A 27,389-nucleotide genomic window follows, 5' to 3' on the forward strand; every position below is an offset into this window, starting at 1 on the left:
TTTGAAGGTTTAAGGTTTTTTAATAGGCAGAGTAGTTGATTAAAAGTAACGAGTATTTCATACTTTATCCCAGTCTCTCTTAACTTTTCATGTCAATTTGTTCATACCTTCACTTATGTATTGTTGCTCTAGTAAGGATGTCTTTGCCTTTTTCTTTCTAAAAAGGGTATTTATTTTCTCCAAGCTATTTGTCAATATGGTGAAATAAAAAGGTACCAAGTAATCAAGTGTTTTGGGAAGGTATGTGCGTGTAAACCAAGTAACTTGCAGGAAGCAAAGCAATATGACATAAGCCTCTCAAATAACAGGCTTTTTTGTGTGTGTGATCTTTCTGATAGGAACTCTTCATCTTCAAAAGACGTGGTCTTTCGATAGTTACTGAAATTCTTAAAGCTAACAGATTCTTATTTGGGAACCCAGAGTTAAAATATTTAAACTTGTGTTCGTGTTTTAGTATGATCAAATAGCTACTTACATAAGCAGATGCTATTGAACAACTGCATTTTGGAAAATGGAGCTTTGAAATTTTTAGAGGTGGGACACGTAGCAGGAGAAGACAAATCTTGTATTTCTGGAATTACTCAGTGTTAGTCTGTATATTCTCATTCAATACTTATAATGAGCTAATTGATGTTGCTGAATTTACTAAGTTGTATTTCTAAAATGATTGCTACAGTTAATTAAAACAATAGTTCAGGTCTTATTCCTCTGTCATAACAAGCTTGTTCATTTTCAATGGTCCTTGATTCTGGTAACCTTTTCTCTTAGTTTAAAATAGAGATCTTTCTTAGAAAAAATAGAGATCTCTCTTAGTTTAAAATAGAGATGTTCCTTCAGCAGGGGAATTGTAGATTGTCACCGGTAGTCTGCTAGTTTTTAAGAAGAGGTTTTATGTAAGGTGCTGGGAGAACTGTGAGAAATTCTCAAGTGATTTTTGTGTCCCAGTTACTTCTAGCATTCAGCCTAGCAAGCAGCCTTTCTTCCTTGACTGTGGGAAGCAGTTAAAGCTCTTCCTGTGTTGTACAACAGTCCTGCCAGTCGTGTGACTTGTGCTCCTACAGAGGACTGTGCAGTCAAGCAAAGGAATCTGTGGTGTGGGTGTCATGTTGGCATGTTATAAAGAAAATGAATTCCCTTTTTATATTGAGAAAAAAATTCAACCAAAAAAAAAAAAAAAGACTAAGGAAGCAGAAGCATTGGGAGGCAGCCCCAAGATTGGAATTGCAGTGATCAGCAGAATAGAAAGTCAGTAGGCTAGCAGAGGGCTGATGAAGACAGTAATTCAGTAAGTAGTTTTTAGGTAGTGTTTAATCTGAGTCAAGATCATGACAGGAGGGGAAAAAATCATATATATAAAGAGTGTGTGTATTTACACACAAAGAGTGTAAAGTTGTACTTAAAATAACCAAAAGGTCTTTTTTTTTGTAGTGTCTGGCAGCACATTGACTGCATGGGAATTGACCGGCAGCATATTCCTGACATATATCTGTGTGAACGTTGTCAACCAAGGTGAGTAGTTCAGATCAGCTAGTATGAGTAGAGAATATTTAAGAACAAAACAGAAACACAAAACAAAAGTCCTGGAACAACCAACAGTTAAAAATGCAGACCATGTAGCATAATCTTGAGAATTGTAGATGAAGGAGCTATGTTTCTGATGCAGATGACCTTACCAGTCTGCATTCTCTTGTTTAGTTGTCATTGTTTATCCTCACTAGATGACAGGGTTAAACCATTGAAACACTTACTGACATAGCAATGAGTCGTGGATCCAAGGATTTCTTGCTCTGGAATGGGTATTTTTATGCTCCCTCTCAAACCTGAAGTCCTATAACATGACCAGGAGGGCATTTAGTTCTCTGTGGTAGGTAGATTATACCTGCCTTTAATAATAGCTGTTCTGGGATATAGAGCATAAAATGCTACCTGTTAGTTACATTGCACATTGTCATTTAAACAGTGAATAAAAGAAGTGTGTTCAGAAAACGTTTAATTACAAATATTTTTTTTTTCCTGGGAAATTGCTTGAACCATACTGTCTTAGGATCTTTGTTATTATATTGTGATGATTTAAGGAATCTGCAAAAGAACGGTTTAATTCCTGTTTAGTTGTAATCCATGGGCCAACTGTCAGTCTTTCTTATGAGCTACCTATATTTTCATTATGTTTTGAAGTGATTTGAATACCCACATGTGCCTTGTATTACAGTGAAGTTCTGTTTAAATACTTGGATATATTGATGCATTAGTATAAGGCATGGAGTGAAACTTATTTTTTTTTAATTTCAGGAATTTGGATAAAGAAAGGGCAGTGCTGTTACAGCAAAGGAAAAGGGAAAATATGTCAGGTGGGTAAAGCTTTTAAAAGATTTTTCTTCAGTAAAGATGATAAAATAAATATCAATTGCATAGATGTAAGAACATATACGCAGTTCTTTGTAATTTTGATATCCTTCAGTATATAAGGTTCAGTAAACCAATACCTGCTACGTGACTATTGTTAATAAGAGCTTTATATCAGAATAGTTGAAGTTCCAAGTGTTTTCTTAAAAGATGTCACCACCAATTTGTTGTGGAATAATTCATTCTAAACATTGTTAAAGTATCTTAAGAATTAATGTAGCTTTTACAGTAACAAGAGTGCTCTGAGTAAGCTACTGAAGATAGATGGGAAAGTTTGAGACTACTGGGATAAGAGAGGGTTGCTAAGTCCACTTTCTTTTGGGGAGAAAATGACTTCATGTTTCTGTCACTCCTTCCTTGACAGTGTAGACTACTTCTATTCTAATACTAACATCTTAAAACTATTCCATTACTGGTGATACTCCTGTCTCTAATGAAGAATTACATAATAAATGAGCTTTAAAACAACGTAGCATAGCTTTGAGAGGTAATCCTAACTGATATGTTGGCTCTAGATTTGTATATATATATAGGTATTTTTGTCAACCACAAAAATTAATAACAACTCTTTGTTTTGATAATCTGATGAAGCAAGGAGCTTTTTAGTCTCTATTTTATGAAATGAGCTCTACTACCATTTACAGAATGTCAAAGCTCAACTGACATCAATTTGTCAGGAGTTCTGTCAATCCGTTGTCAAAACGTGTCATGGGTTTGGTTGACAGGTGATAACTTTAAAGCTCTGTTGCAAAAGTCGTAACACAGAAGACCGTCTAGAGCTTAACATGTTTTACTTTCAAATTCTGTCTCAGAAGTGCTAGGGGTTTGTGCAAGCTGCTTTAGTCAGTTAGACATTAATGACTTATTTAGAACACCATAATAATTTCTGGTTTTGTCTGCTTTCATTTTAACAGAACTAAACCTACTTCATAAAGTTTTGGTTGACCTGCTAGATGAATTTAGAACTCAAAAGTAGTCTTTTAAATTTGCTCTGTGTAGTCAATAGGAAAACAAATGGCAAATGGTAAATCTTAAGTATCAAAACGGTAAAAATAAATAAATAAATAAATAAATAAAAATAAAAAAAAGACTACCCTGTTTAAGCTGTGACTTAGTGCTCTGTTAATTAAGTACTAAAAATCACAGTAATTAGAAATTAACATTTTCTCATGTTAACATGCTCTCTGGTTGATTTTCATTCAGCTAATACACTTGCTTGGCTAAATGCACTTTTTGTGTTGATGTGGCTTGGTTCAGTCAGGCTTAAAGTAATTCCAGGTATGTTCATATACCATGAGACACTAGTAAAAATGGACAGTTTCAATAGATGCTGTCAAGTAGAAAGAGAAAAAAAGGCATTGATTCCAATGGATCTGTTAATTCAGTAACATTCTGGTGCTTTCAAATATTTTTATTTGGTATTAAGTTAGAGGTTTTTATAGGCAAGGTTGCCTGATCTCTGTGTTCTGACTAAATATGTATACAGAGGTTCAGAGGCTTGTATATAATAAGGCTTTTCATTTAGATGTGCGAGTACTTCACCGTGTAATGGTTTTCATTCTAAAGATTTCTGAAGTGTTGCTGCTGTTAGCCATGTTGCATCCAGAGCTAAAAAGTGGGCAGCAAGTAACAGATCAGTTGTTTGACCTCAAGAAAAGAGCCTTTAGGGAAACATGTCCCATGATGTGAAAGTGGGTGAGTGTCTTGTGTGCGTAACCATATGAGTTTTCTTCCTTGCAGCATTCCTAGTCTGTTGTTCTGGGGCCCACGGTTGTATGATGTTGCTCTCTGTGGATTAGATTGCCAGCTTTGGCTCAGTGCGCTACCTTTGTTAAGCACCTAATTTTGTCAAGGATGATTTCATTTAAAGATACAGTAGCCAAATATGTTACTTGTTCAAGGATGGTGCTGCAGGTGGTCTGGTCTTGAAATAGGTGCTGCTGAAGCCACGTGCTGCTTATGGAGAAGTGTCTGGGCTCGTAATTTTTGTGAAACTTTTGGGAACTTTGTACCTTGCCTTCCAAGATGGAAAACCTTCACTTAGTGTGCTTTGCGAAGGCTCTTCAAAGTGAAAGCAGGTTATGTAGGTTAGGAAGGAGTGTTTCAAAACAACTCGGTGTAATTATATGTTTGATTGAGGTAATTACTTTTTTACAGTAAGCTAGAGCACAGAGTAGAAAGACAACAGTATTGAAATGGTGCTTCCCTGAGGAAGGCGGTGTTCTGTGGGGGCTTTCAGGTTGGTGTTTGGTTTTTTTTTTTTTTTTGGTTGGTTGGTTTTGCCTGTGACATGATATGTAATGATGCTATAGGCATTAGTGTATGGAATACAATATAGGTGATTTTAAGGGTGAGGATTTTTTGTGTTTTCATTTTCCAATTGTTGGTTGTTCGGCTAGTCTTTAAATTAGTTTTTTATTAGATGTTTCTTCTGTGTGTTTTTAGTGATAGTTCATAAAATAGTCCCAGTAGAGATGCAACAAATTAAGATCACCTATATAAATTTATATATATATAATACGTGCATAAATATTCCTACATCAACTTATAGGTAAAGTATAGCTTTGTCTAACAAGTTTAGAAAGAACCAAGATCGTAAAACTGGGTTGCTTACTGTTCACAGAGGAATCCTGTTTAAGGAATGCTGTGAGCAAGAAAAATCCAGACTAACCAGTATCTGGATCTCTTTATTTAGAGAAGTTTTCAAGAATAGATAGTACTGTTGAGTGCACTGATAAAGGCAACATCCTTTTGAGCTCAGAAGGAATGTTTTCTCTGCTCTCATCGTAAGTATTTGTAAAGCCTTCCCCTGTGTGGTTTCAAAAAGTCTTGGTAGTGTGAAATGCTCTGAAGGCAGAATATTTGGAAAAGCTGCTAAAATGTGAGAAGTCTGTACGAAGCATACGTGAAGAACAGTCTGCTATCTATTTGTACCATCTCTCTTCCAATCCTCCCCACAGTTGACAGCCTTTCATCTTGACAGAACTAGGGTAATCCTGTTTCAGGTCAGGAAATGTATTTGTCTGACATAAATGCTGATGTATGCTAAACTTCAAACTTTGGCTTTAGGTCTTTGTGTCACAACAGAAAACAAAAATAACAGTTTGTGTACAATCTTGTTTTAAAAAGGAAAAATAGACTTCTACTTTTCCTTGGGAGTAGCAGAGTGATCTTCAGGGGATTTTTTCTTTTTTTTTTTTTCTTTTTTTTTGAGAGAAGGCTTTCAGCAACATTGACATATTTGCCCTGGAAAAGGAACTTGACACTAAAAATTTCATCTCAAGTAGTTGATTACAACTTGCACATGACTGATTAATAGGCTTTCAAAAGAAATGCTGGGCAGTCATTAATTTTAATCCTCTCTAGAATATCGTCATCAGAGAATCCCAAAGCTGTATTACAAGTAAAGGCCTTATGTAGGTGATGAGTTGACGAGTAGTTCTTTTTTTTTTTTTTTTTTTTAACCATTTTTGATTTCAATTCTAATTTTGCTTATAATGGAATGCTATAAAATAATTCAATTTTTAAAAATGAGTTAGTCTGGTATCTTTTTCTTACCTGGCATTGCAAACATCTGCTAATTTACTAGCTTTTCACAGATATTAATTTTCATGCTGTTAAAACTATTGGTGAATTTTGTGTATGAGTTCCTGCAATATTTGGCAGTACACATTTTGGACTTTCAAAGGCAGGTGTAGAGTAGCTAGTGAATGTTCCTTCTGTGTTATGTCATTGCTTACAAAATGTTCTTTCTTTTAAAGATGGGGATACCAGTGCAACAGAGAGTGGTGATGAGGTTCCTGTGGAACTATATACTGCTTTTCAACATACACCAACCACAATTACATTAACTGCTACAAGAGTTACAAAGGTCAATGATAAGAAAAGGAAAAAAAGTGGGGAGAAAGAGCAGAACATAGCAAAATGTAAAAAAGTAAGTGAATGTAATATTTCTGTTTTTCTGTTATAAATTACAGCTGTGTGACATTTCTTACCAAGAGACACTGGTTTTAAAATCCAGGTTATTGTTACTAATATTTTACTACCTGGGTTTAGATTAAAATGTAATATTCTGTTGTAGTACATGGTACAATCTTCATGCCTTTTCTGTTCTCATAAAGTAAGAGGTAGCCATGACAGTTCAATTTTATAATTGAGATAGAATTTGTAAGGAGGAATTGTATTTGGCCAAACTGCTTAATACAGGTAGAGGTGAGGCAAAGCAGGCTTTGGTTAACAAAGAATTGTCTCATCAGTTGTAGTTTAAGCTCAGAAGTGGTTATAGAATGGTTTGGATTTGAAGGACCCTAAAGATTGTCTGGTTCCAGCCCCATGCTGTGGGCAGGGACACTTCCCACCAGCCCAGGCTGCCCAAAGCGCCATCCAACCTGGCCTTGAGCACCTCCAGGGATGGGGCATCCACAGCTTCTCTGGGCAACTTGTTCTAGTTGGGTTGCTGCCCAATGTCCTGATGTTGACTTTATGTTCATTTATTTGAGTTGAAATTGTATGGAAGTGTGCTGTCAGAAAGTTAGCTACTGAAATAATTTGGTGAAGAGGGTATTGTGATAGTACCGTCTGGTTGTGAGCAACATACTTTCTACGTTAAGAAGTAAAGTACATGGGATTTCCTAAACTAATGAGTTGCCTTCTGCAGTTAAGTTTCACTGGCTTGGATGAGAATTTTGTCCTTTAAACATAGGAGTGAGAAATAATATTTCCAAGAAGATACCAGTCACTAAGTAAATATTGCCTTTTGAATGAAAGGTTCTGAATATAAATTTTACTACATTGTATTCTACTGTTTTTTGTCTCCTAACATAACATAACTTAAAGAATGAAATTTCAGAATGAAAGTGAATTTTACAGGTTCTCTGTCACCTGCTTCTCCCCTCCCCTCTTTTGATAATTATTGCAGTAAAGGATATGGGCTATTCACAGACTTAACCTGCTAAGTAAAGGGTGTTCCCTAAATAACTGTTGAGTTACTCTTCGTTGCGTTCTGAATTTCTAGAGTCACATTGTAATGTGGGAGAAAGGCAGGGGTACGTGGACTACTAGCACTGAAATCCAATATGCACTTAGTTTGAAATGCTGATTTTATTTTTTTAATATATTCTGTGGGAGATAAGCCACTGCCTTGAGATTTGAGTAGCTCGTCTGTTTTCTTCTTGCATGATGAGAATGGTCCACAAAAGAGGAGGTAATTGTTAAACATGTTTTGAATTGCTTAAGAGATTTTGTATTTCCTCCTAAGAAAATAAACATAATTTTGTTTCAGGCATTTCGAGAAGGATCCAGGAAATCTTCAAGAGTAAAGGTAGAGTGATTCAGTGCTTTGTTTTTGTTATACACCTTAATTGTATGTTACTGAATGCATAGTCCCAAATACACTGATGCTTCATATTAAAGTACTAAAATACTCTTAATAATGAGTTATGTAGTTACCATAGTAATTTTAAAGGTATAAAAAGCATGTTTTTGTTCTGCAAAGTTAACCAAAATAGTATAATGTGAGCTTTTTTTCCCCAAGAATACCTGATACTCAAGATCCAGTGGAGGAATTAGGGCACTTCAGTGCTATGCAAGGGAACAAAGTTCCCACGTGCTTCATCTGAGTTTAGTAACTCCAACTTATCAATAACTGTAAGCAGCAAAAGAATGAAGTGACTGTGTTGCATTTGAGAGCTGGCATTTCTGCTGTCATACACAGGTGTATTCATCTGGTGGGACAGTTTGCTAGTGCTGGCATAGTCTCTGTAATGATCAAGTGCTGGCATAGTTTAAGGAATGGTGTTTGGATGTCTGCTTTCTAAGACTGTAATGTTATAGCAGTCCTCAGATTTTCTGTGGGAGAGATGTATTAATCATGTGAAAGCTAGATACTTCCCATAGTTTATTCATGCTTGAGATAAATACACGTAGGACACACCTTAGGCTTAAGATATACCAGATATGACTGGGACTTGCAAGTATGAAGACAAAATAAGGAAATCAGAATAAAATCTCAATTCTGTCTTTATGAATTTGGTGTTCGTGTGGCTCTGTTGCTTTTTTAAAACTGCATCACTTTGTTACACTGTTTGTATGTATGGTTCCCGCAATGCACAAAATAAATGTTATTAGTAACAGGTAAATTAAAAGTACTGAACTACTTGCTGTTTTATGAATGTTTAATAGTGTCTCTGCTCAGGTGGATAGAAAAGGGAGCGTTGGCTGCTGCTGTCCATAAGGAGCACTGGTTGGCTGCAGCCTGCCTGCTGTTTGTGAGGTCTGGAGGTACAATGGTACTTTCTTTGAAAGTGAAAGGACCCGAAGCACTGCAAAAGAAAATTGTTTAGTGAGGAACAGGCAAGGGGAGAAAACTGCTGTGTGCAAAGCCTGTAATGTTTGAGTTTGCAGCCTTTGCACCTCATTGCAGTAGTAGAAGGATTTGTAAAGCTTTGTAAAATGTGAAGCAGGAAGATGTAGCATAGCCCTTAAAGCTGAAAGGGGTGTATTGAATCTGTGTGTAATTGAATTGAAGCCGGAGTTCTTTATATTTGCATATGTTCATAAAGTTGAGTAGAAAGGGAGATCTGACCTCCAATTCCTGCACTGTTAGATTCCTGATGCAGGGCAGTTTTGGGGGGAGACGATGTCAGTCTCCATCCTCATCCTGCTAAAAGCCAGAATCCCTGTTGAAAAGGGATGTATTCTTGAACTCGGTCAATGATTATGAAATGATGCTGTTTATAAAAGAACAAATGTAATACTATTGATTTCAGTGGAGTGCTCTTAAATAATACAGAAATTAAAATTGTACTTCCCATAGAGTGAACTTTCCCTTCCTGTAGTGGAGGGAAAAGTGCATGCAAAGTACTGTTAAGACAGAACTCAGTTATCATAGTTGTTGCATATAAATTTAAATATATGGCATTCTCCTGCCTTTTATTTCGTAGCATGTTGTAGACATATTCTGAGTTTCTAGCTTACTAGTGGGAACCTTTCAATAAATAAATAAATAAAATCTTAACCTTGTAATAACTGGTTGCTTACTCTGATTTATAGGGCTCGGCTCCAGAGATAGATCCAGCTGACAGTTCGAACTTTGGATGGGAAACTAAAATCAAGGCATGGATGGATCGTTATGAAGAAGCAAGTAACAACCAGTACAGTGAGGGTGTTCAGAGGGAGGCACAAAAACTAGCTCTGAGATTAGGCAATGGAAATGACAAAAAAGAAGTCAGCACCAGCAATCTGATTTTCAAACCTCCAGTAGAGGTAAGGAGCTGTGCCACATTGTCGTTGTTTGTGTGTTTTTACCATAACAAAGGTAACAATTTAGATGCCTTAAAAATAAACAAGTAAATGAATTCACATTCATTTCCTCTATATGGTCTCACAAGACGTAAGCATCAGAGTTGTAACAGCTTTTTCAGAGTTTCTAATTGATGTTCATACATGCTGTATCGCTCTTGATTATAATCATATTTACATACCAATTTTCATAAAATAGTTAAAATGCTATACTAAGCCTAAAACCTGAATTGTCCTTTAAAACGTTTGTTGTGGAGGTAGTAACACAGTAAACTTCCTTGCTACTGTTTCTCTGATGTGTAAGGAATACAAGGAATGGTTAGAGTAGAAAGAAGCATCACAATTTGATATTTTTTCTACTAAGTGTATCGACATGTTAATTGCATGTGTTTTTCTTGAGATGTGGTAAGTCTGTTCTGGATTTTTAGATATTCAGATAGAATAGAACTTCATTTTCATCATGAAGGATGTTTCTGATGGTAGGTGGTATCCCAGTACTGATGTTTGACTCTGTACTCTTGTGATCCTGTAATTTCTAGTTTATGAAGAAACTGTGCAATGTCTTTCTGTCTTTGACATCAGTTAATGATCAGCTTAAAATCAGAGCCATATAACAGACCTTAGCATTTTGTAGCAGAAATCTCAAGGAGTAGTTACTGTAGCAGATTAATAGAAGCATCTTTGCTTCTTTTCCTCAAAGACCATCATGGCATATGGGACAGCCTCCTTAGAGGAATATCCCTGCTTACAGAGCCTTTTGCCTACATAGAGGCTACTTCCTTTTTGATTGACGGTGACAGTTTTGAGAGTTCACTAATTGTCAGGGTATGTATTGGTTTTTAATTAAAAGACATCCTTCCATCTAAAGATACAGAAATAAGAAATTTGCAAACTTTCTCAGGTTTCTTTTTTATTATTTTGATATTTTCCTGTTCTGTTTTTTCCTTGAATGAATCATGGATGTCCTTGTATGTTTGCATGTTCTGTTTTGTTTGGAGGAATTGAAGCCTTTTGAAAGCATTATGCAAATGAATGCAGCAATTCAACATGTGCTGACAGTTAAATGTACTGTGGGATAAAATACTTGAATAGTGAGAACATCTGTATGCTGCGATTTAGCTGTACTAGAATACAAGGCTAAGGCATTTTTTGAATTTAAGTTCTTAACTAGTTACATTGGTATGGGAACAGGACTGCTTGATCAAATTAGTCTGGAGGTTTAATTACAACAAAATTTTCGGTTCGTATAGCGGTGTTCAGTGGTTGTGGAAGTATGATCTGCTGTTAATAATTTTCCACCCATTTTTGCCATTGTTTCATAAATTAACTTCTGTCTTTATAGAGTTACGTGCAAAAAAACAAGAAAATTTTAAAAGCTGCCAAAGACTTGCCTCCTGATGCACTTATTATTGAATACAGAGGAAAGTTCATGCTGAGAGAACAATTTGAAGCTAATGGATATTTCTTTAAAAGGTTTGTTTATTTCAAATATGTTGTAATAAGGTAACTATTAAATGCTCTTTTGCCAAACTTGTGCCTAAGATACAAGTGGGTCTTGATTACCAGTGGTGCCTTGCATTTACTTGTTGTTTGATTAAAAATAATTGCAGCTGGTAGCTGGTGTCCTCCCCTCTCTCCTGGATATCATTATAGCTCTCTTCAGGAAATAGTTTCTTCCTTCTTTGTTCTTACCTGGCTAAAGGATTCCTGCGTTCTCAATTATGTAGATGTGCACCTTAACCCAGGGATTGACAGGTCTTGCCATCCTAAAATAATTAGCAAAGTAGTGGTAAAGACTTTTTTTTTTTTTGAGAGAGAGAGATTTTAATTCTATCAGGCTAAGAACAGAATGGAACACAAGTCAACACGGGCTTATTAACTGCCATGGTGGGTGGGTTACTGAGTAATGCGTGGCTGCTTCCTGCAGATCATTGTCAGCACTGCCATTAAATGCCGGCTCACACTGACTTGGGACATTGCAAGACGCTTGCTGGAGAAGTGAGTGTAGAGCTTTTGCTCAGTAAAGACAGGAGGGTTCTCAGGCAACTGCAATAGCAAACTTAAAGTATGTCTTGGCAGAGTGTTGAGATGCCCAATTCCTTCAAGAAGGCTGGGTGCTAATGGTACTGCAAGAACTAGGCAGGGGTGGGGTGTTTTTTGGTTTTTTTTGAGGTGATTATCTGAGGCACCTACATTTCTACTGGAGTTTCATTTTAGAGTTAGTTACAAGAAAAGCTTAAGAAAGATGTAGAATCTTTACCTCGTCTCTTCCATGTTTAGTGTTTGTTTTTCTTTTTAAATCCCATTCAGAAGAATTGCATTTAGGGCTGTGACTCAAACTTTCAGTATTCTGAAAATATATTTGGAGAACGTGAAGCTTCAAATACAAGGGGGTTGTTCTCAGATTAGCCCTCAAATTCAGTGTGTCTTGCCAACACTATTTCACATTAATTAATTTTGTATCAAATAGGCTGTATTTAGAATGTAAAAAAATGGTCTGGTTTTCTTTTCTTTTCTTTTTTTTTTAGGCCATACCCATTTGTTTTGTTTTATTCCAAATTCCATGGGCTAGAAATGTGTGTCGATGCAAGGACTTTTGGAAATGAAGCTCGATTCATCAGGCGTTCATGTACACCAAATGCAGAGGTGAGCATATATATGAAATTAAGTTAGGTTTATTTACTTACATGTCCCCTTCCCCTTGATTTTTTCCAAGTGATAATTTGAGCACTTTCTGCAATTTCTATACAACAACAATAAATCTTCATTACAGTAAAATGATGTTCTCTTTTACATAGGTGAGGCATGTAATTGAAGATGGAACGATTCATCTTTATATTTACTCCATCCATAACATTCCAAAGGGAGCAGAGATTACAATAGCATTTGATTTTGATTATGGAAATTGGTAAGTATTTGAGCACGCTGTTCATTAAATAACATTTAATGCCTGTTAAGTTGTGATGCATTCAGGGTGACCTTGATTTTTGTATCGTTCGCTTCTTTGCATGCATTAATAATGCAGTGCTCTTCGTGTATTTATGTTTGCAGTGAATAGTGTATCTTTAGGCAGGGTTTCTTTTATATTTTTATTACTGAATATCTGTTGCTAATTTTAGCCATATTGTAGTTACCTATTAGTAATGCAGATAACATGCAAACTCGGGTGAATATGAGCAAACATGGACTATGAAAACTTCTCTGTATATAGGTGCCCCATAATGCGGGGAGAAAAGAAAAAATGTAGAACTACACAGTGATGCCGTATTTCAGAGTGGCTCTGTAGTATAACATTGGGAAGATGGTGTCTGGAATTGAGCTATAAATAGGTGATTAAGAACATTCAAAAACACTGCATGCTTAGTGCCTTAAATTATATACTATAATACACGTTTTTCTGAATATAACTGCTGCTCCTTTTATTATCTGGGGAAAACTGTAGTAAACTGCCATTATTTGTAAGAATTCCTTTGAAATTATAAAGGAAACTATCACTTAAATTCTGTTTACATACAAAAGAGCTGTTATTTAGTCACCTCTTTGAAATCTGATGGCAAAATCAGGCTTTTGAGACCCATATGGGCCTTATTATAATGTAAGGTGTGTCATCTTGTAATGATTTCTCTCTGCTAGTAGGAAGTGTTCTAGAGCACTGGCCCATTGTGCAGGAACATCTAAGCTGACACCAGCTCAAAAACTGAAGCATTGAAGAGTCTAATTCTATATGTGAAAATTATCAGCTTAAATGTTAGTTACAGGTTTTTTTTAATCTTACTGCTGTACAGCCTAATCAAAATATTCTTTCTTGGATTTATCTACTTTTAGTAAATACAAAGTGGACTGTGCTTGCCTCAAAGAAAATCCTGAATGTCCAGTTCTCAGACGCTCTGAGCCTACTGAAAACATCAATACTGGATATGAAACCAGAAGGAAAAAGGGAAAGAAAGAGAAAGATGTTTCAAGAGAAAAGGAGACTCAAAATCAGAACATCACGTTGGACTGTGAAGGAGGAGCCACCAAAATGAAAATCACAGATAATAAGCAGAGGAAGCTCTCTCCCCTCAGGCTCTCCATTTCTAATAATCAGGTATTGACACAGAAATGATTAGGAAGCAAAGCTTTTAAACACAAATGCTCTAAAACTGTGTAGTTACTAAAATAATTTTAATTAGTCACTGAAAAAAGGATATGTGGATTTATCAAAAAACAAAACGATGAATAAGCTGTTTAGGTCTTTTACATTATTCCCAGTTTTAATGTTTGATTGGATTTAAATATTTTGGTTCCCTTACCAGTTTTAACTAGACATTTTTTTCCTCTAAATTTCTTTGTGGGTCTCTGATGCAAAAGCCTCATGTCATGCTTTCAGGAGCTCCCAGACAGTCATGAAATGTAGATTACCAAAAAGCCACGTTACTCAGAAGTGTAACATATTAAACATAACAATAAATAACACTGCTCCTGTAGCAAATAAAACTTCAGCCCAGCATATTAAGCGCTGGCTGCAGCTGTCTTGTAACTTGGTAAGGAATTTAAGTAGAGTTTGGAGAGATGGGAGGAAGAAGATATTTTCTGAAGTTAGTGTGGTGAAACTACTTGGTAATACCATGGTAGTCAATTGTTAGATCTGTCTTTTTTAATGTCAGTATGAAAGAACTAATGAGAGAGAGATCCATTAAATTAATTATTAACCTAGCTTTGCAGAGCAGCTGTTAAAGAAGTATTTCTCATGAGAGGATTGTTACCTTGGTAACTATCTCTGTTGTAGGGAAAATACAATTTAAACTTTCTTTGAATGTAGTGGCTTGTGATGATGATTTAAGGGGAGAGGGAGAGAGTTTTTGTTCTGGGAGGAGAGATTTTTGAGTTTTTCATCTAGTGTCACTAGGAGCAAAGGAAATTCAGGGAAAAAGAGCATATTTGACACCTCCCTCCCCCAGTTTTCATAAGATGATCAAATTGTTCTGTGGTTTTGGTAGCTATGTTGCTTTAAAGTGCTTGGAAGTCCCGAAGGCATGGCATGTGACTGTTAAAAGCGAACTGCAGAGGCAATATTTAAACTTTACAATCTTACATGACTTTTTGTTGCTTTTTAACTGGTATTTGGAACCTTCTTCTGGACTTTTAGCATAGTGTACAGTGCTTTGACAGAGCAGTCGCAGGAGAACTCAATGTTTTTTCCAAACTGAACCTAACAATAAGAATTAAAGAATTAATAAGAATTGTGAGGAGAATAAAGCTGTTAAACTATGTATATAAATATAGAGGCCCAGTTAGTCAATTGATAACCTTCTTTCCTGTGACAAAATATATAACATTAAGGTAAAAGAAAGGATATGGGGAAATGTGCTTTAAAGATAAATGCTAAGGAGTTCTGTCTAGTCACCTAACCAAAAGGTAAAATTGCACGCAGGGCTAACAAACTTAACCCTCAAAGCTACCCTTTTGTGTTCTTCTCTTAAACCAAATAACCATTATTAGTTAGTTAAATTTTGTTTCTGTGTGGCATGGCACTGTTATTAAACTACAGTGAGATTGTAAACGGAAAATATCACGTCAATGAAATACACTCTGGAGCTGAGAAGAAATTCCATATAATAGTATGTTAACTTCTCCCTTTGACATGACAACATTCACTGTACATCATTATAATGCCTTTTTTTTTTTCCAACGGATGTATAATGTAAAGCTCCTAATTCTTTAACTTGTTAAGAAGTGGCTAGATCAGTGACCAGTGTTAGTGCCCAAGTTTCTGTTGGACTGCAGGTTTAATTCTCATAATCTGGGGGGCTGGGGGTGGGTGGGTGGCTGGGGATGGGACCCCAAAACTTCAGTAAGATCAGTATACTTAAGAAAAAAGATACAGATGCGTCTCTAAGCTCAGATTGAAAAAGATCTAGTCAAGTGGTTATATTTACAGGTTTATGCAAAGGTACAAGTGGATGTCAGCTTTTTTACATTTTACCTTGATATATTGGCTTGGTTACTTTTGAAGTAGTGATCTGAGGATTCTTAGTTCTGTGTAGCTTTTAGTATTCCCTAGTTTGCAGGAGTAGTGGAGCTTCTGTAAAGCAGTCATTTCCATCTTTCAGGAGCCAGATTTTATTGATGATATAGAAGAAAAAACTCCCATTAGCAATGAAGTAGAAATGGAATCAGAGGAGCAGATTGCAGAAAGGAAAAGGAAGATGGTAAGTTGGGAAGCAAGTAGCTGCCTAAAGTTGTCACTAAGGCTTAGTGACACCTGCTCTTCCCATGCTAATTGCTGCCTTTCTGTAGGCGTTTAGAATCTGAGTATATGTGAAGTCAGATCCTTACATGATCTTCAACTTCAAATGCAAGGCTTGCTATTTAAGTGAGAGCATTTCATCTGGCTTGATCATCGCTTTCTGACAAAAAATCTGCTTTTATCTTCAAATGTATATAACTTGCTATCGCTTTAAAAAAAAGATGTGTGTAGAAATCAAGTAGAATTGATTTTCTTCACTCCTTATTACTGTACATTATTTTTAATGGATGTTTTATAGATGGCACTAACTTTTTTTGAGTTCCCAACTTACAAAGCCTCAGAAATCCTAATTTTCAGGGGTTGGTATAGAACAGTGTTATGAACACTGATATTATAAAATGTGCTTTTGTGTTGGGCATTCAAAATGTGAGATGCTTCAAATAGATTAAATCAAAATCTTGACCAAGATTTATAATGCAATACTAGTACTTGGAACGTTCTAAATGCTATCATTTTATTGTCTATGCTCACTTTTTGTATACATATTTTTATTTGGAAAACCTTTTTATTCTAACACTTCACTGTTTGTGACTTTTAAATGTTCTACTTGTAACCAGTCTTCTGAACAGACTTATCTTGGTTCTTTGTACAAGAGTATATCTAGATTTGTGCAACTTTTGCACATGCATTAACTTAGTAGGGAGAGAGATGAAGTCTTTCAGAAGTATGGTTCGAGACTTCTAACTTGCACCTGTTCAAATGTCAGAACCAACTATTTTCTTGGCCATGAGTTGTTGTAAAGACAATTTATCACTTTATAAATACTGCACGTTGATTCAATTCTGAATGCTGCTTCACGTGTCTCAGGTAGGTTATCTTCTTTGCAAGTTCTCTTTGTGTATATTTCATTTTCTTTTTAACTTCCTTAACTTCCAAGTCAAACACTGCTAATGGCAATAACTCAGCACGAGTTTGGCAAGAACTTATTGCTAAATCCACCAAATGTAAGGAGAAGATTCTGATACTTCCCTCCCCACCCTATTAAAAAAAAAAAAAAAAAAAAAAAAAAAAGGCAGCCAAATCTGGGAGCTGTGCTGTGGTGGTAAAATACGAAGAAACGTACCATTTGTCTTCTCTTTAAGAACTGGGTGTTTGTAGTGGTAATACTGTCACCCTGTATTAAAAGGAAAGCATCATATTCTCACATCTTTGTGTAACAATGTGTGCCTGTGCTCAGATGTGTGTTAACGTGGAAAACCACCTGCAGTTAAGTACATAGACTTAGATGAGTTGCTGTTCTTTCTAGACACTTCACAGATCTTGCTTGCTGTCCTGCTATTTTTGATACAGCTGGACCTCAATTGCAGGGCCCTGGGTGATTATTAGGCTTGTCAGGAGAGCTAAAAATTTCAGAGGGAAACATTGTCAACATTGTTTCATGTTGTAATTTGTTAAACAAATGCACGTTAAATAATGATCTCATTCTTTTATCTTTTCTGACCTAAAGCTAAATACAATGTAGTAGCACAGAAGGATAAATAAGAAAGGGAACTGGTTTTAGGGAGGAGAAAGTAATTCAGAGGCATAGTGAATGGATGTTGTACGTGGCAAGTTGGAGGTTGGTGGGGGAGGAATGTGGAAACAAAGATGAACGTTTAACATCTTTCTGCTGTTGAATCGACAGTCTAGGAAATGTTATATTAAAAGAAAAGGAAGTAGGACCTTCAACTTAAGGTTGGCCATGCTGCCTGCTGCCTTACTCCTCCACCTCCCCCATCTTCCCTATCAGGTTATTTACGGTACACACAGGGTGCAATAAGGATATTATCCTTTCACTTTCCTTGAAGTTAGTCTCGTTTTTGTTTTCATTACACCTTCTATCTCTTCTTTATCGTACTGTCACTCTTCACTGTTTTCCACTTTCTCAACTTCTTCATTCTAGCGTCTTCTCTGTTGGTGAATTTTAACTCGAATAGTATTCAGTTTGATCCAGAGACTATACACCATTATGTAATTCCTTTATCTCTGTTGTATTTATCTCATATCATGCTGTGTTTAGTACAACACTGTTTTGTCATTGAATTAGTGTTTGCTTTTTATTCTCTCCTGGATTTAGTGTATGATTACCTGCCAAGAGCTATTTTGTGCATAAAGACTTGAAATGACATTTAAAGTACTTTTTGTCTGCAGCTTAAGGCAATTGCTGCTGTAGCATCTTTCCTATTGGTACGATCACAAGATCAGCATTTCAGTTGTCTGACATTATTCAATGTTGCTCGTACCAGATGTCCTTTCAACACATTTAGGACAAGTGTTCATCTTAATGTGCTTTTAATTACTTGGTATATTCAGAAGTATGTTTCATCAGGTCTGTAGACATCCATCTTTGATTTTGATATCTGAAAGTTATTAGACTAATTATTTCTTAGGCATTATTTTAAGATTCAAAATGACAGGGACAGTTTTGTTCCATTTGCTGAACTGTCAACATTACTTTAAAGCTTTTCTCTAGAGTTTTTCTGATGGTTGACCATTGCACCTATTTTTTCAGTAGCCTTATTGAAAGATGTGCCATCAAAGTGGTAGGTAGCTCATCTGCTTTATCTAATGGCACTGCAGGTAACTGCAGTCTTTTTCAAATCCAACCAGGTACCGCTAGAGTGCGATTAGATAATTTTTTTGGTGAAGTGAGAACGTAGATGGTGAGAAAATGAATTATTCACACTAGAGAGGAATCATTGATACTTAGCATTAGCATGAGCCAGCTAGTTTTGGCCTTGAATTCCTGCTTGGAAGGCTTTATGCTCCTGCTGTTCCGTGACCTGTTTACAGATTTTTGCCATTACTGGGTTTGTCTCTTGAATGCATATTAATTTTGCAACTCAGTTCTTTTTCTTCGTGAAAGCATCATCTTCTGGATCTTCTGAATAATTTGTATCAGTGTTGTAGAAAAGCTTCTGCTTTGTTTCCACGTTTCCATGACGTTTTACTTGGCCCTCACAGCTGTTAGTTGTGAATGCGTGCAGTACTTGTGCAGAAGGGAGTAAAGCCAGGCATGGCTGGGGACACGAGTGGCTGGAGAGCAGCTCTGCAGGAAGGGGTATGGGGGTGCTGGTGGCAGCAGGCTCAGCATCAGCCACAGCACACCATGGCAGCCATGGCAAGCAATAAACACAGCACAGGCAGACAGTGATTCTCCTGCCACATTTATGGTTGGCACAGCCTCACCTTGAATATTTGATGTAGTTCTGGCCTTCATGATAAAAAAAAAAAAAAAAAAAAAAAAAAAGGACGTTAAAGTCCTCAAAAGCCTCTAGAGGAGGGCAGCAAAGCTTGTACAAGGGCAGGAAGGCAATGCCTGTGAGGAGGGGCTGAGGGCACTCATAACAGGAGGCTGAGGGGCGGCCTCATTGCTGTCTGCAGCCTCCTGTACTGGGTCTGGCTGGAATGTTAACTTTCCCGGCAGCAGCCCATATAGTGCCGTACTCTGTACTTGTAGCTGGAACAGCAGTGTTATCACACCAGTGTTGTGTCTACTGCTGAGCAGCAGTGGCACAGCATTGGGCCTTTCTCTAACCCTCCTAGGGGGTGGGCAAAAAGTGAGGAGAGAAACATCACTAGGGCAGCTGACCTAAACCAACCAAAGGGATATTCCATACCGTGTGATGTCACACTCAGCAATAAAAGGTGGAAACAGGAAGAAGAGGGGAGGGGTGGGCTCTCGTTGAGAAGACATCAGTCTTCCTCTCAACACCGGCTGCGTGCGTTGAGGCCTTGCTTCAAGGACGTGGTCAATCATCGCTCATTTGTGGGAAGTAGAGAGTAATTTCTTTCCTCTGCACTTCATATAGCCTTCATTTATTTTGTTTGTTTGTTTTCCTCCCTTCTTTTTATTTTTCCTTTTCCCCTCCCTTTTCCCCTTTCCCTTTATATTTCCCCTTAGTTAAATTGTTTAGTTCATGGTAGTCTTTATTTAATTATTATAATTATTTCCCTTTAATTAAATTATCCTTATCTCAACCCGTGAGTTGTTCTTTGCTCTACTTCTCCCCCTCCTCATCTAAAGGAGGGGGAGTGAGAGAGCGATTGTGGGGTTTAGCTGCCCAGTACGGTAAAACCACCACACCTCCTGAGGAGGGGACGTGCAGAGGGATGTGCTGGTCCCTGCTCCCAGTAACCGATGGCAGGATGTGAGGGAATGGCACAGAGCTGCACCAGGGGAGGTTCAAACTGGACGTCAGGAAAAATTCCTTCATTGTGAGGGTGACCAAACACCGGAACAGGTTTTCTTACAGAGGTGGCCGATGCCCCATGTCAGGCAGTGTTGAAGTGATGTTGGGGTAACACTCTTAATGTTTTCTGTAAGTAATGGCTAGCCTCACAGTGATCGGGCAGTTGGACTTCATAAATTTTGCAGGTCCCTTCATGAAACTGCCAAAAGCTGCAGTGGAATCTTTGAACTACAGTATAGCACACAACAAGTGCCTGTGGGAAACGAGCAGTAATCACTTGTTTTTTGTTGTGTCTTAAGTAAACTTCAGGCTGCTTTGGCGTATTTACCTCCTGTTAGTAGGGAGACATTATTGAGAGCAGCCCTGAGGGTGTTGGTGGATGGGAAGCTCAACATGAGCCAGCAATGTGTGCTTGGAGCCCAGAAAGCCAACCACATCCTGGGATGCATCACCAGAAGTGTGGCCAGCAGGGTGAGGGGGAGGGGATTGTACCCCTCTGCTCTGTCCTCATGAGGCTCCTCCTGAGGCCCTGTGTTCAGCTCTGGGCCTTCAGCACAAGAAGGACATGGAGGTATTAGGAGTCCAGATGAGGCCTTGAGGATGACCAGGGGGGCTGGAGCACCTCTCCCATGAAGACAGGCTGAGGGAGTTGGGGTGTTCAGCCTGGAGAAGAGAAGGCTCTGGGGAGACCTTACAGCGGCCTGCCAGTACCTAAAGGGGGCCTGCAGGAAAGCTGGGGAGGGACTCTGTCAGGGGTGTAGTGATAGGACAAGGGAGAATGGCTTTAAACTAAAAGAGGGGAGATTTAGATGAGATATTAGGAAGAAATTCTTTACTGTGAGGGTGGTGAGGCCCTGGCACAGGCTGCCCAGAGAAGCTGTGGCTGCCCCATCCCTGGAGGTGTTCAAGGCCAGGCTGGATGGGGCTTTGGGCAACCTGGGCTGGTGGGAGGTGTCCCTGCCCATGGCAGGGGTTGGAACTGGGTGGGCTTTAACGCCCCTTCCAGCTCAAACCATTTTGTGATTCTGTGACATCCCTAACTCAAAATCATTAACCACAATTTTATTAACCTGAAAGGAGGATGAGTACCATGTTTAAAAATAAAATCAGGCTTTATCTTTATTTTGGGTAAGTGTAGCAAACATTATTAACTAATCATGTACTAATTTATGAGAACTGTGGTCAGATGTTAGCCGTTATTTTTGTTTCAGTATTGAAACGGTTTTTTTTTGTTTTTTTTTTTTTACTGAAATTGCAGATATGTTCTCTTAAATTACTGTTTCATTTCTTCTTTATTTATATTCTCTGGGTGTCTCAGCTCTATTAATGCTCTCCTTTCCTCAGATAATTATATAGTGTTTGTTATTTTTCCTTAAGGTAGGGTGATGATAATTTGGTCAATGACAGACTTCTCAAGTTATATCCCTTTTTCTAAAACATTGCGAACAGAACACTTGCATTGTGACCTATGGAAACCAAATTGTATTTAATTAGGATAACAGATCAGATTAAACAGAACTTCTAAATTAATTTCGAGGTGGCACCAAAACTGCACCTGCCCAGGCCTTACAGAAGCTTAGGGGGAGGGATTTGCATTCCTTTTGGTCAGTACTTCCACAATTGTCATTAGCAAAATTAGTAAGACTTGTGTTTTTAATTCTACCTGACATCAGAAAGTAAAATCTCTTCACGTTAATAATTTGCATTTTAATATGAAATCTGAAGAATGACAGCATGAGCTCTAGTTTTAACGTACTGCAGTGTCTTGTCATGCTTTTGAAGAGCAATACTCAGAGAACACTGTTGGATGCACTGCCTTTGGTCCAGAGAACATACTGGCTTTTTTGTTTGTTTTTGGGCGCTTTACTTTGGTATTCTTACTGAAGTAAAACCGTATGGAACCACATTACAGTGTGGTTGCTGTAGTAGTTACAGATGTAATTACTGTTGTCTCCATCATGAAGATTTCAAATAATGCAAGCCTGCATGTGTTTTACCATTCAAACAAAGGCAAGCTCAGTGGCAAAAACAAAATTGTTCCTCATCCGCTCAAATGAGCGATGTACTTGCAGGCATTTTCTTTGATGCAAATACATTGCACTGTTGTTGACCTGCTGGCATTGAAAATAAATAAAGCTTGTAATAGAAGCCCTCAATTCTGCAGCATCTGTGCTGTTTTAAGCAGAGCTCTGTGCAGGTAGGGAGCTACCTCTTTAATAGGACTAGACTTCAAGTACTGATCCACAGAAAATGTAACTTCTGTGGGTGACCCAGTCTTACTTCGAATCAGTGATTGTTGGATGCTGGTTCCATGTTTTGATATACTTCATGGCACATTGGAAAATTGAGTCAGAGGATAATGAAGCTTTTTTTTGTGGTACTTCTGTGTATACAGTAAAATTTCATGGTTTTGGTCATGAGCTTTTCATTGCATTTTAAATATTACATGGGATAGTAAGTAACCCAGCAATGTGTGTTCTTATGTTTATACGCCAGTGATATACCAGTAAATGTCTGTTTAGTAAGTTCTTTAATCTAAAGCAGGACCCTCTCTTCTTGTTTGTCACGGTTGATGAGAATGCAAGCCTTTCTTCAGAAATTTGCAGTAATTGCAGTCATTCTAACTTCTCCCTGTCCTCTGAGCTTTGCTGAAAGTGATCTGCATGTCAGCATACACTGTACATGTTCTGAAGCACTTTAAAAAAAAAATTCACAGTATTTACAGATGCAAAAGATTGACTGAAATTTGATGATGATTGTTATTATATCCATCAGACAAGAGAAGAACGGAAAATGGAAGCTATCCTGCAAGCTTTTGCCAGACTAGAAAAAAGAGAAAAAAGAAGAGAACAGGCTTTGGAAAGGATCAGCACAGCAAAAACTGAAGTTAAATCAGAATGCAAGGAAGCACAGATACTCAATGACACCGAGTTTATTCAGGTATTTACCTGGAACTTTATTTTCAAGCTGGCTTTTTAAAAGGCAATGTTGATCAGTTTGGATGTTGATTTTTACATTAAGATGTATAAAACTCTCTTAATCACCTGAACTCAAACATATTTGACCAAAATCTGGATAGTACTTCGAGATGCTCATTTTGATGCTCATTTTATGCATAGGAGTTGCTTTTATTTAGGCACCCTCTATAACCAGCAGAGAAAGCCTTGCTTCTCCAGTGTGTTACTCAGAACAGGTTGTAGTCTTTCCTTTCAAAGTAGTTATTAAGGCTTAGTTTGTTCTGAATTCTTCTTACAGGCCATCCTTAATGTACCATAAACATTTTTTCAGTCTATTGTTGCTGGATGCTAGTTCTGCTTTGCAAATAATCCCACAGATGCTCAGTTTGGGTTGTTTCCATGGATAGTATTTGTCCAGTATTTTGCTATTAAGTCCTTTATGGCAATTCTAAACACTCAGCAAACTGTAAGTTACAAAAAGGATATTGAACTGAAAGACATCATAGTGTAAGCAGATGATTTCTAGCCTATAGATGAATGAATGTGGTATAGGAGTTCCTGTACAAACCTGCAGTGATCTGACTGGTGACTGGTCTGTGTGAATACTCTCCCAGTGATGCTTGAGAGGAAAGTATGGGAAACATGGTAATCTGCCTTGAAGTAGAGTAGAAATAGCAATTTTAAAGTGTTTAGCTCTAAAAACAGAAATGAGAGGCTTTTTTGACATATAAAGAAGGAGGAACTGATAATATTTTATTTTAAGAATGATATGTAACTTTACATGTGTGTGAGATCCATCTACTAATTTTCTGTCTTGTACCAGGAACCAGCAAAAGAAGAAACTGCCACCAAGCCTACCCCAGCCAAGGTTAATAGAGCTAAACAGAGAAAAAGCTTTTCTCGGAGTAGAACTCACATTGGACAACAGCGTAGACGACACAGAACTGTGAGCATGTGTTCGGATATCCAGCCATCTTCTCCTGATGTGGAAGTAACTTCACAGCATAATGAAACTGAGAATGCTGCACTGGTAGCTGAGCCCGAAACAGAAACTGTTGTTACAGAAATGGTTACTGAAACAGAAGCTCCAGCACTTAATAAATGCCCTACTAAGTATCCTAAAACAAAGAAGGTAAGTCTCTTGAGGGTGGGGAGGAGGGGATGGACTTTGAACAGAGGTTTATAAAAAGTATAGACAGCTACATTTATATCATAGCTATATATGGATTAAAAAAAACAAACAAAAAAAAAAACAAAAAAACTTTCTTCTTTAAAAATTACCATTACCTGGACACTCACTGGTAATAAATTGAGCTTTTAAAGTTGAGTTATATCTATTAGAAGTAGAACCTCCTACTGTTTAAGAGAATTCCAAAATACAGCTTACAGAATAATTATGGAACAAATGTTTTCTGGGGAAAGTACGTTCTAAATAGACTGAAATGATATATATATATATATATATATATAAAAAACTGAAACATAATTAAAACTGTTAATTGCAGGTGGGGTAGGTAGAATTAGCTTTCCTTCCTTTATTCATCGTAGGCTTTAGAACATATTTCAGTGGCAGTGAACTAAACATCTTAAAATAATTAGTTTCCAGTACTTTTGAGGCATCTGTTCTGAAGTGAGTGGATTTGAATACTCAAAAGTTTGCGTGGGTATCTGGGAGGGAAGTATTCATAACTCTCTCTAGTGCTTTGTTTCAAATGATTTTTTTATTGCAATGCATTGCACACAGTTTGAAGAAATGTTGCACTATTTAAAGGCACTTAAAAACATCTGAAAACTGCAGGAGTGAATAAAACATTCTGCTCTAAAATTCTGCAGACAGCATTAAAAATTTCTGGTTTTTTTTGGCATGCTTATGAGTTATTCTGAATGTTTTACTGGGGAGGAAATGGGGGCAGCAGAAGCAGAGGAAGAAACTTCTTGTTGATGAACAGTAACAATTGCTAGGTGACTTTAATTAAATCCACAAATAGATAGATACATGCAGAGTTCATATATCTGGTGCAAGAGCATTAATTGCATTGCTACTAAATTCTTGTCAGAGGGGAGCCTGGAATCTCCTCTTTTGTGTGCTACAAAAAAGCAGGAGGAGTCTCAATTTTACTGTAGTTTTTTTCTGTTCCATATTTTTAAAGGTAGATATCTGGTTGTATTTTACCCAGTATATCTTAAGGAGAAAGTCCTGATTTGAAACTAAATAAGTTTGTTTAAAAAAAAACAACTTAGGGCTTTGACAGATTGTCATAGCATTTAAAATGGTATTAATAATTAATGTGCTATTTTTGCATGTCTTTAGCTTTGCTTACCTCTGTAAAAATTGGGAAATTAGTTCTGTGTAAAAGAGATAAAAAAGGATAACAATAAGAAAAATAGTGGATGAAGTCTTTCAAGAAAAGCAAGATGTTGCGTTCCACACTGAATTTTTTTCAAGCTGTTACAGTGCAGTGAATGCTGGTATTTTTATTTCTTGTGTAAATCTTTCGTAAGAAGTATCCTTGTCTTCTAGTAATGCTCAAAAAAAATATCTGAGAACTATTTTGCAACTTAGAAGGCAGTTTTATTCTATACTCTACATTGCAGTAGATGAGTAAAGCTGCGTGTTTTGAAACAATTTGGGTCTGAAATTCTTACGTATTTAATTCAAAGACCTGTATGCTTAAGAGTTCAATTGTTTATTTCTAGTTCCTTATCAACAGGAACTAAAATCCACTTGCATGTCTTTCAGAAACACTGAACCAGATAGGAAAAAATAACCCTTTTTAGTAAATGTGCTATAATTTAACTACAATAAGGAAGAATGTTCAAAGCATCTGCCTCACATGTTGACTGAAGCAGAGTCCTGACAGCATGGAAGTCTGATAAGGAATTTACTTGACTTTGTCTAATTAGCATGACAAAGTTTTTCATGAGTTTAGGTGCTCAGGCTCAATTTTAAGTGTCTTGGAAGTATGTTCAGTGAAAGTTAAAAGAACTAAATGTTCTTCATTTACAGAAAAACAACAAAAGCTTCGTTATATAGAGCAAATGTATAGTGCTCCCTTCCATTCTCCCAGTTATTTCACCAAACTGTCTTCGTATTCTTGCCCAGCTGTCTTCTGATTTGTGTAACAGATGACTAGATGAGTAATAAGACAGAAAACTTTCTGAAAGCCATTAATAGAAAACACTCATAAAACAATTTTTTTCCTCTTTGTTTAGCACTTGGTCAATGAATGGTTAAGTGAAAAAAGCGATAAGACGGGGAAGCCTGCAGACAGTGTTTCAGAACGGCCTCTGCGCATAACTACCGACCCTGAAGTTCTGGCTACTCAGCTGAATTCTCTACCAGGTCTCACGTACAGCCCACATGTGTATTCTACTCCAAAGCACTATATTCGTTTTACTTCACCATTCCTTTCAGAAAAGAGGAGGAAAAAAGAACCCGTGGAAAACATTACTGGCTCTTGTAAGAAGGTAATGCTTCCCTTCATTATGGTTCCCCATGCCATAGTACTTCAAAATAAGTCTTTATTTGTTAGCATGAATTCAGGCCAAAAAAAAGCTGCTTGGCACTTGAATTGTAATACATTCTTAAAGTATATATCTTAAAGCTGTTAAATCACTGATTTCAATGTGTTTTATTAAAGCGTTGGTTGAAGCAAGCTTTGGAAGAAGAAAACTCCTCAGTGATTGATAGATTCAGTTCACCATCACAGGAGAGATCTAGAAGTCCAGCCATCAATGGTGAAAATAAAAGCCCTCTATTACTGAACGACGGCTGTTCCTTAACAGGTGATGCTTTTATTAATACAGTACATAAAAGTTATGTCAAAGTAGGTAAATGTGGAGGGCTGCAGTTTGTAAAGTGATGAGTTAATGAAAATTCCAGGGGCATTTACGCTGTTTCCTGATAGCTTGTCTTTTGGATAGTTGTTGGAAAGAAAGGCCTAGTTGCATAATAGCTGTTTTTATTTTCCCATTTTCTTTAAAGTATAATTGATACAAAATAAGTAAGAACCATTTCTCATAGCGAATCTGTACATATGGTCACAGTCAACAAAAGACTAATGTTTTTTGAATATAAACATCAAGAAGTTAGATGTTCTGGATATTCATGCTATTAAATTCAGTGGCCCTGTTGCAACCAGGGGAAGAGTTGTGTAATCTGTCAGGAATAACACAAAATGGGAACGTGCTAGAAACCATGCTACTGTGAGAATATGGAGCATATTAGATGATCCTTGTGTACAGAACTTGCATTTCCACTTCTTAGCT

The 27,389-nt window shown here is 37.1% G+C and overlaps 1 protein-coding gene across 13 annotated transcripts in view; it reads left to right on the forward strand.

Annotated features, from left to right (window-relative positions):
• Positions 1-27,389, forward strand: part of KMT2E (lysine methyltransferase 2E (inactive)) — a 73,451-nt gene that overhangs the window by 27,580 nt on the left and 18,482 nt on the right. For 11 of the 13 annotated variants that reach the window (XM_072032234.1, XM_027463702.3, XM_072032297.1 and 8 more), the window contains 14 exons: positions 1,429-1,509; positions 2,290-2,348; positions 6,165-6,337; positions 7,685-7,723; positions 9,454-9,666; positions 11,045-11,175; positions 12,231-12,348; positions 12,501-12,610; positions 13,528-13,789; positions 15,795-15,893; positions 22,939-23,103; positions 23,944-24,252; positions 26,334-26,588; positions 26,762-26,906. In XM_072032234.1, coding sequence (XP_071888335.1) covers positions 1,429-1,509; positions 2,290-2,348; positions 6,165-6,337; positions 7,685-7,723; positions 9,454-9,666; positions 11,045-11,175; positions 12,231-12,348; positions 12,501-12,610; positions 13,528-13,789; positions 15,795-15,893; positions 22,939-23,103; positions 23,944-24,252; positions 26,334-26,588; positions 26,762-26,906 — 2,159 coding nt within the window. The other 2 variants (XM_072032441.1, XM_072032452.1) reach the window with 2 other exon arrangements.

Source organism: Anas platyrhynchos, chromosome 1 (genome assembly GCF_047663525.1).
Source record: "Anas platyrhynchos isolate ZD024472 breed Pekin duck chromosome 1, IASCAAS_PekinDuck_T2T, whole genome shotgun sequence".
Classification (NCBI taxonomy): Eukaryota; Metazoa; Chordata; class Aves; order Anseriformes; family Anatidae; genus Anas; species Anas platyrhynchos.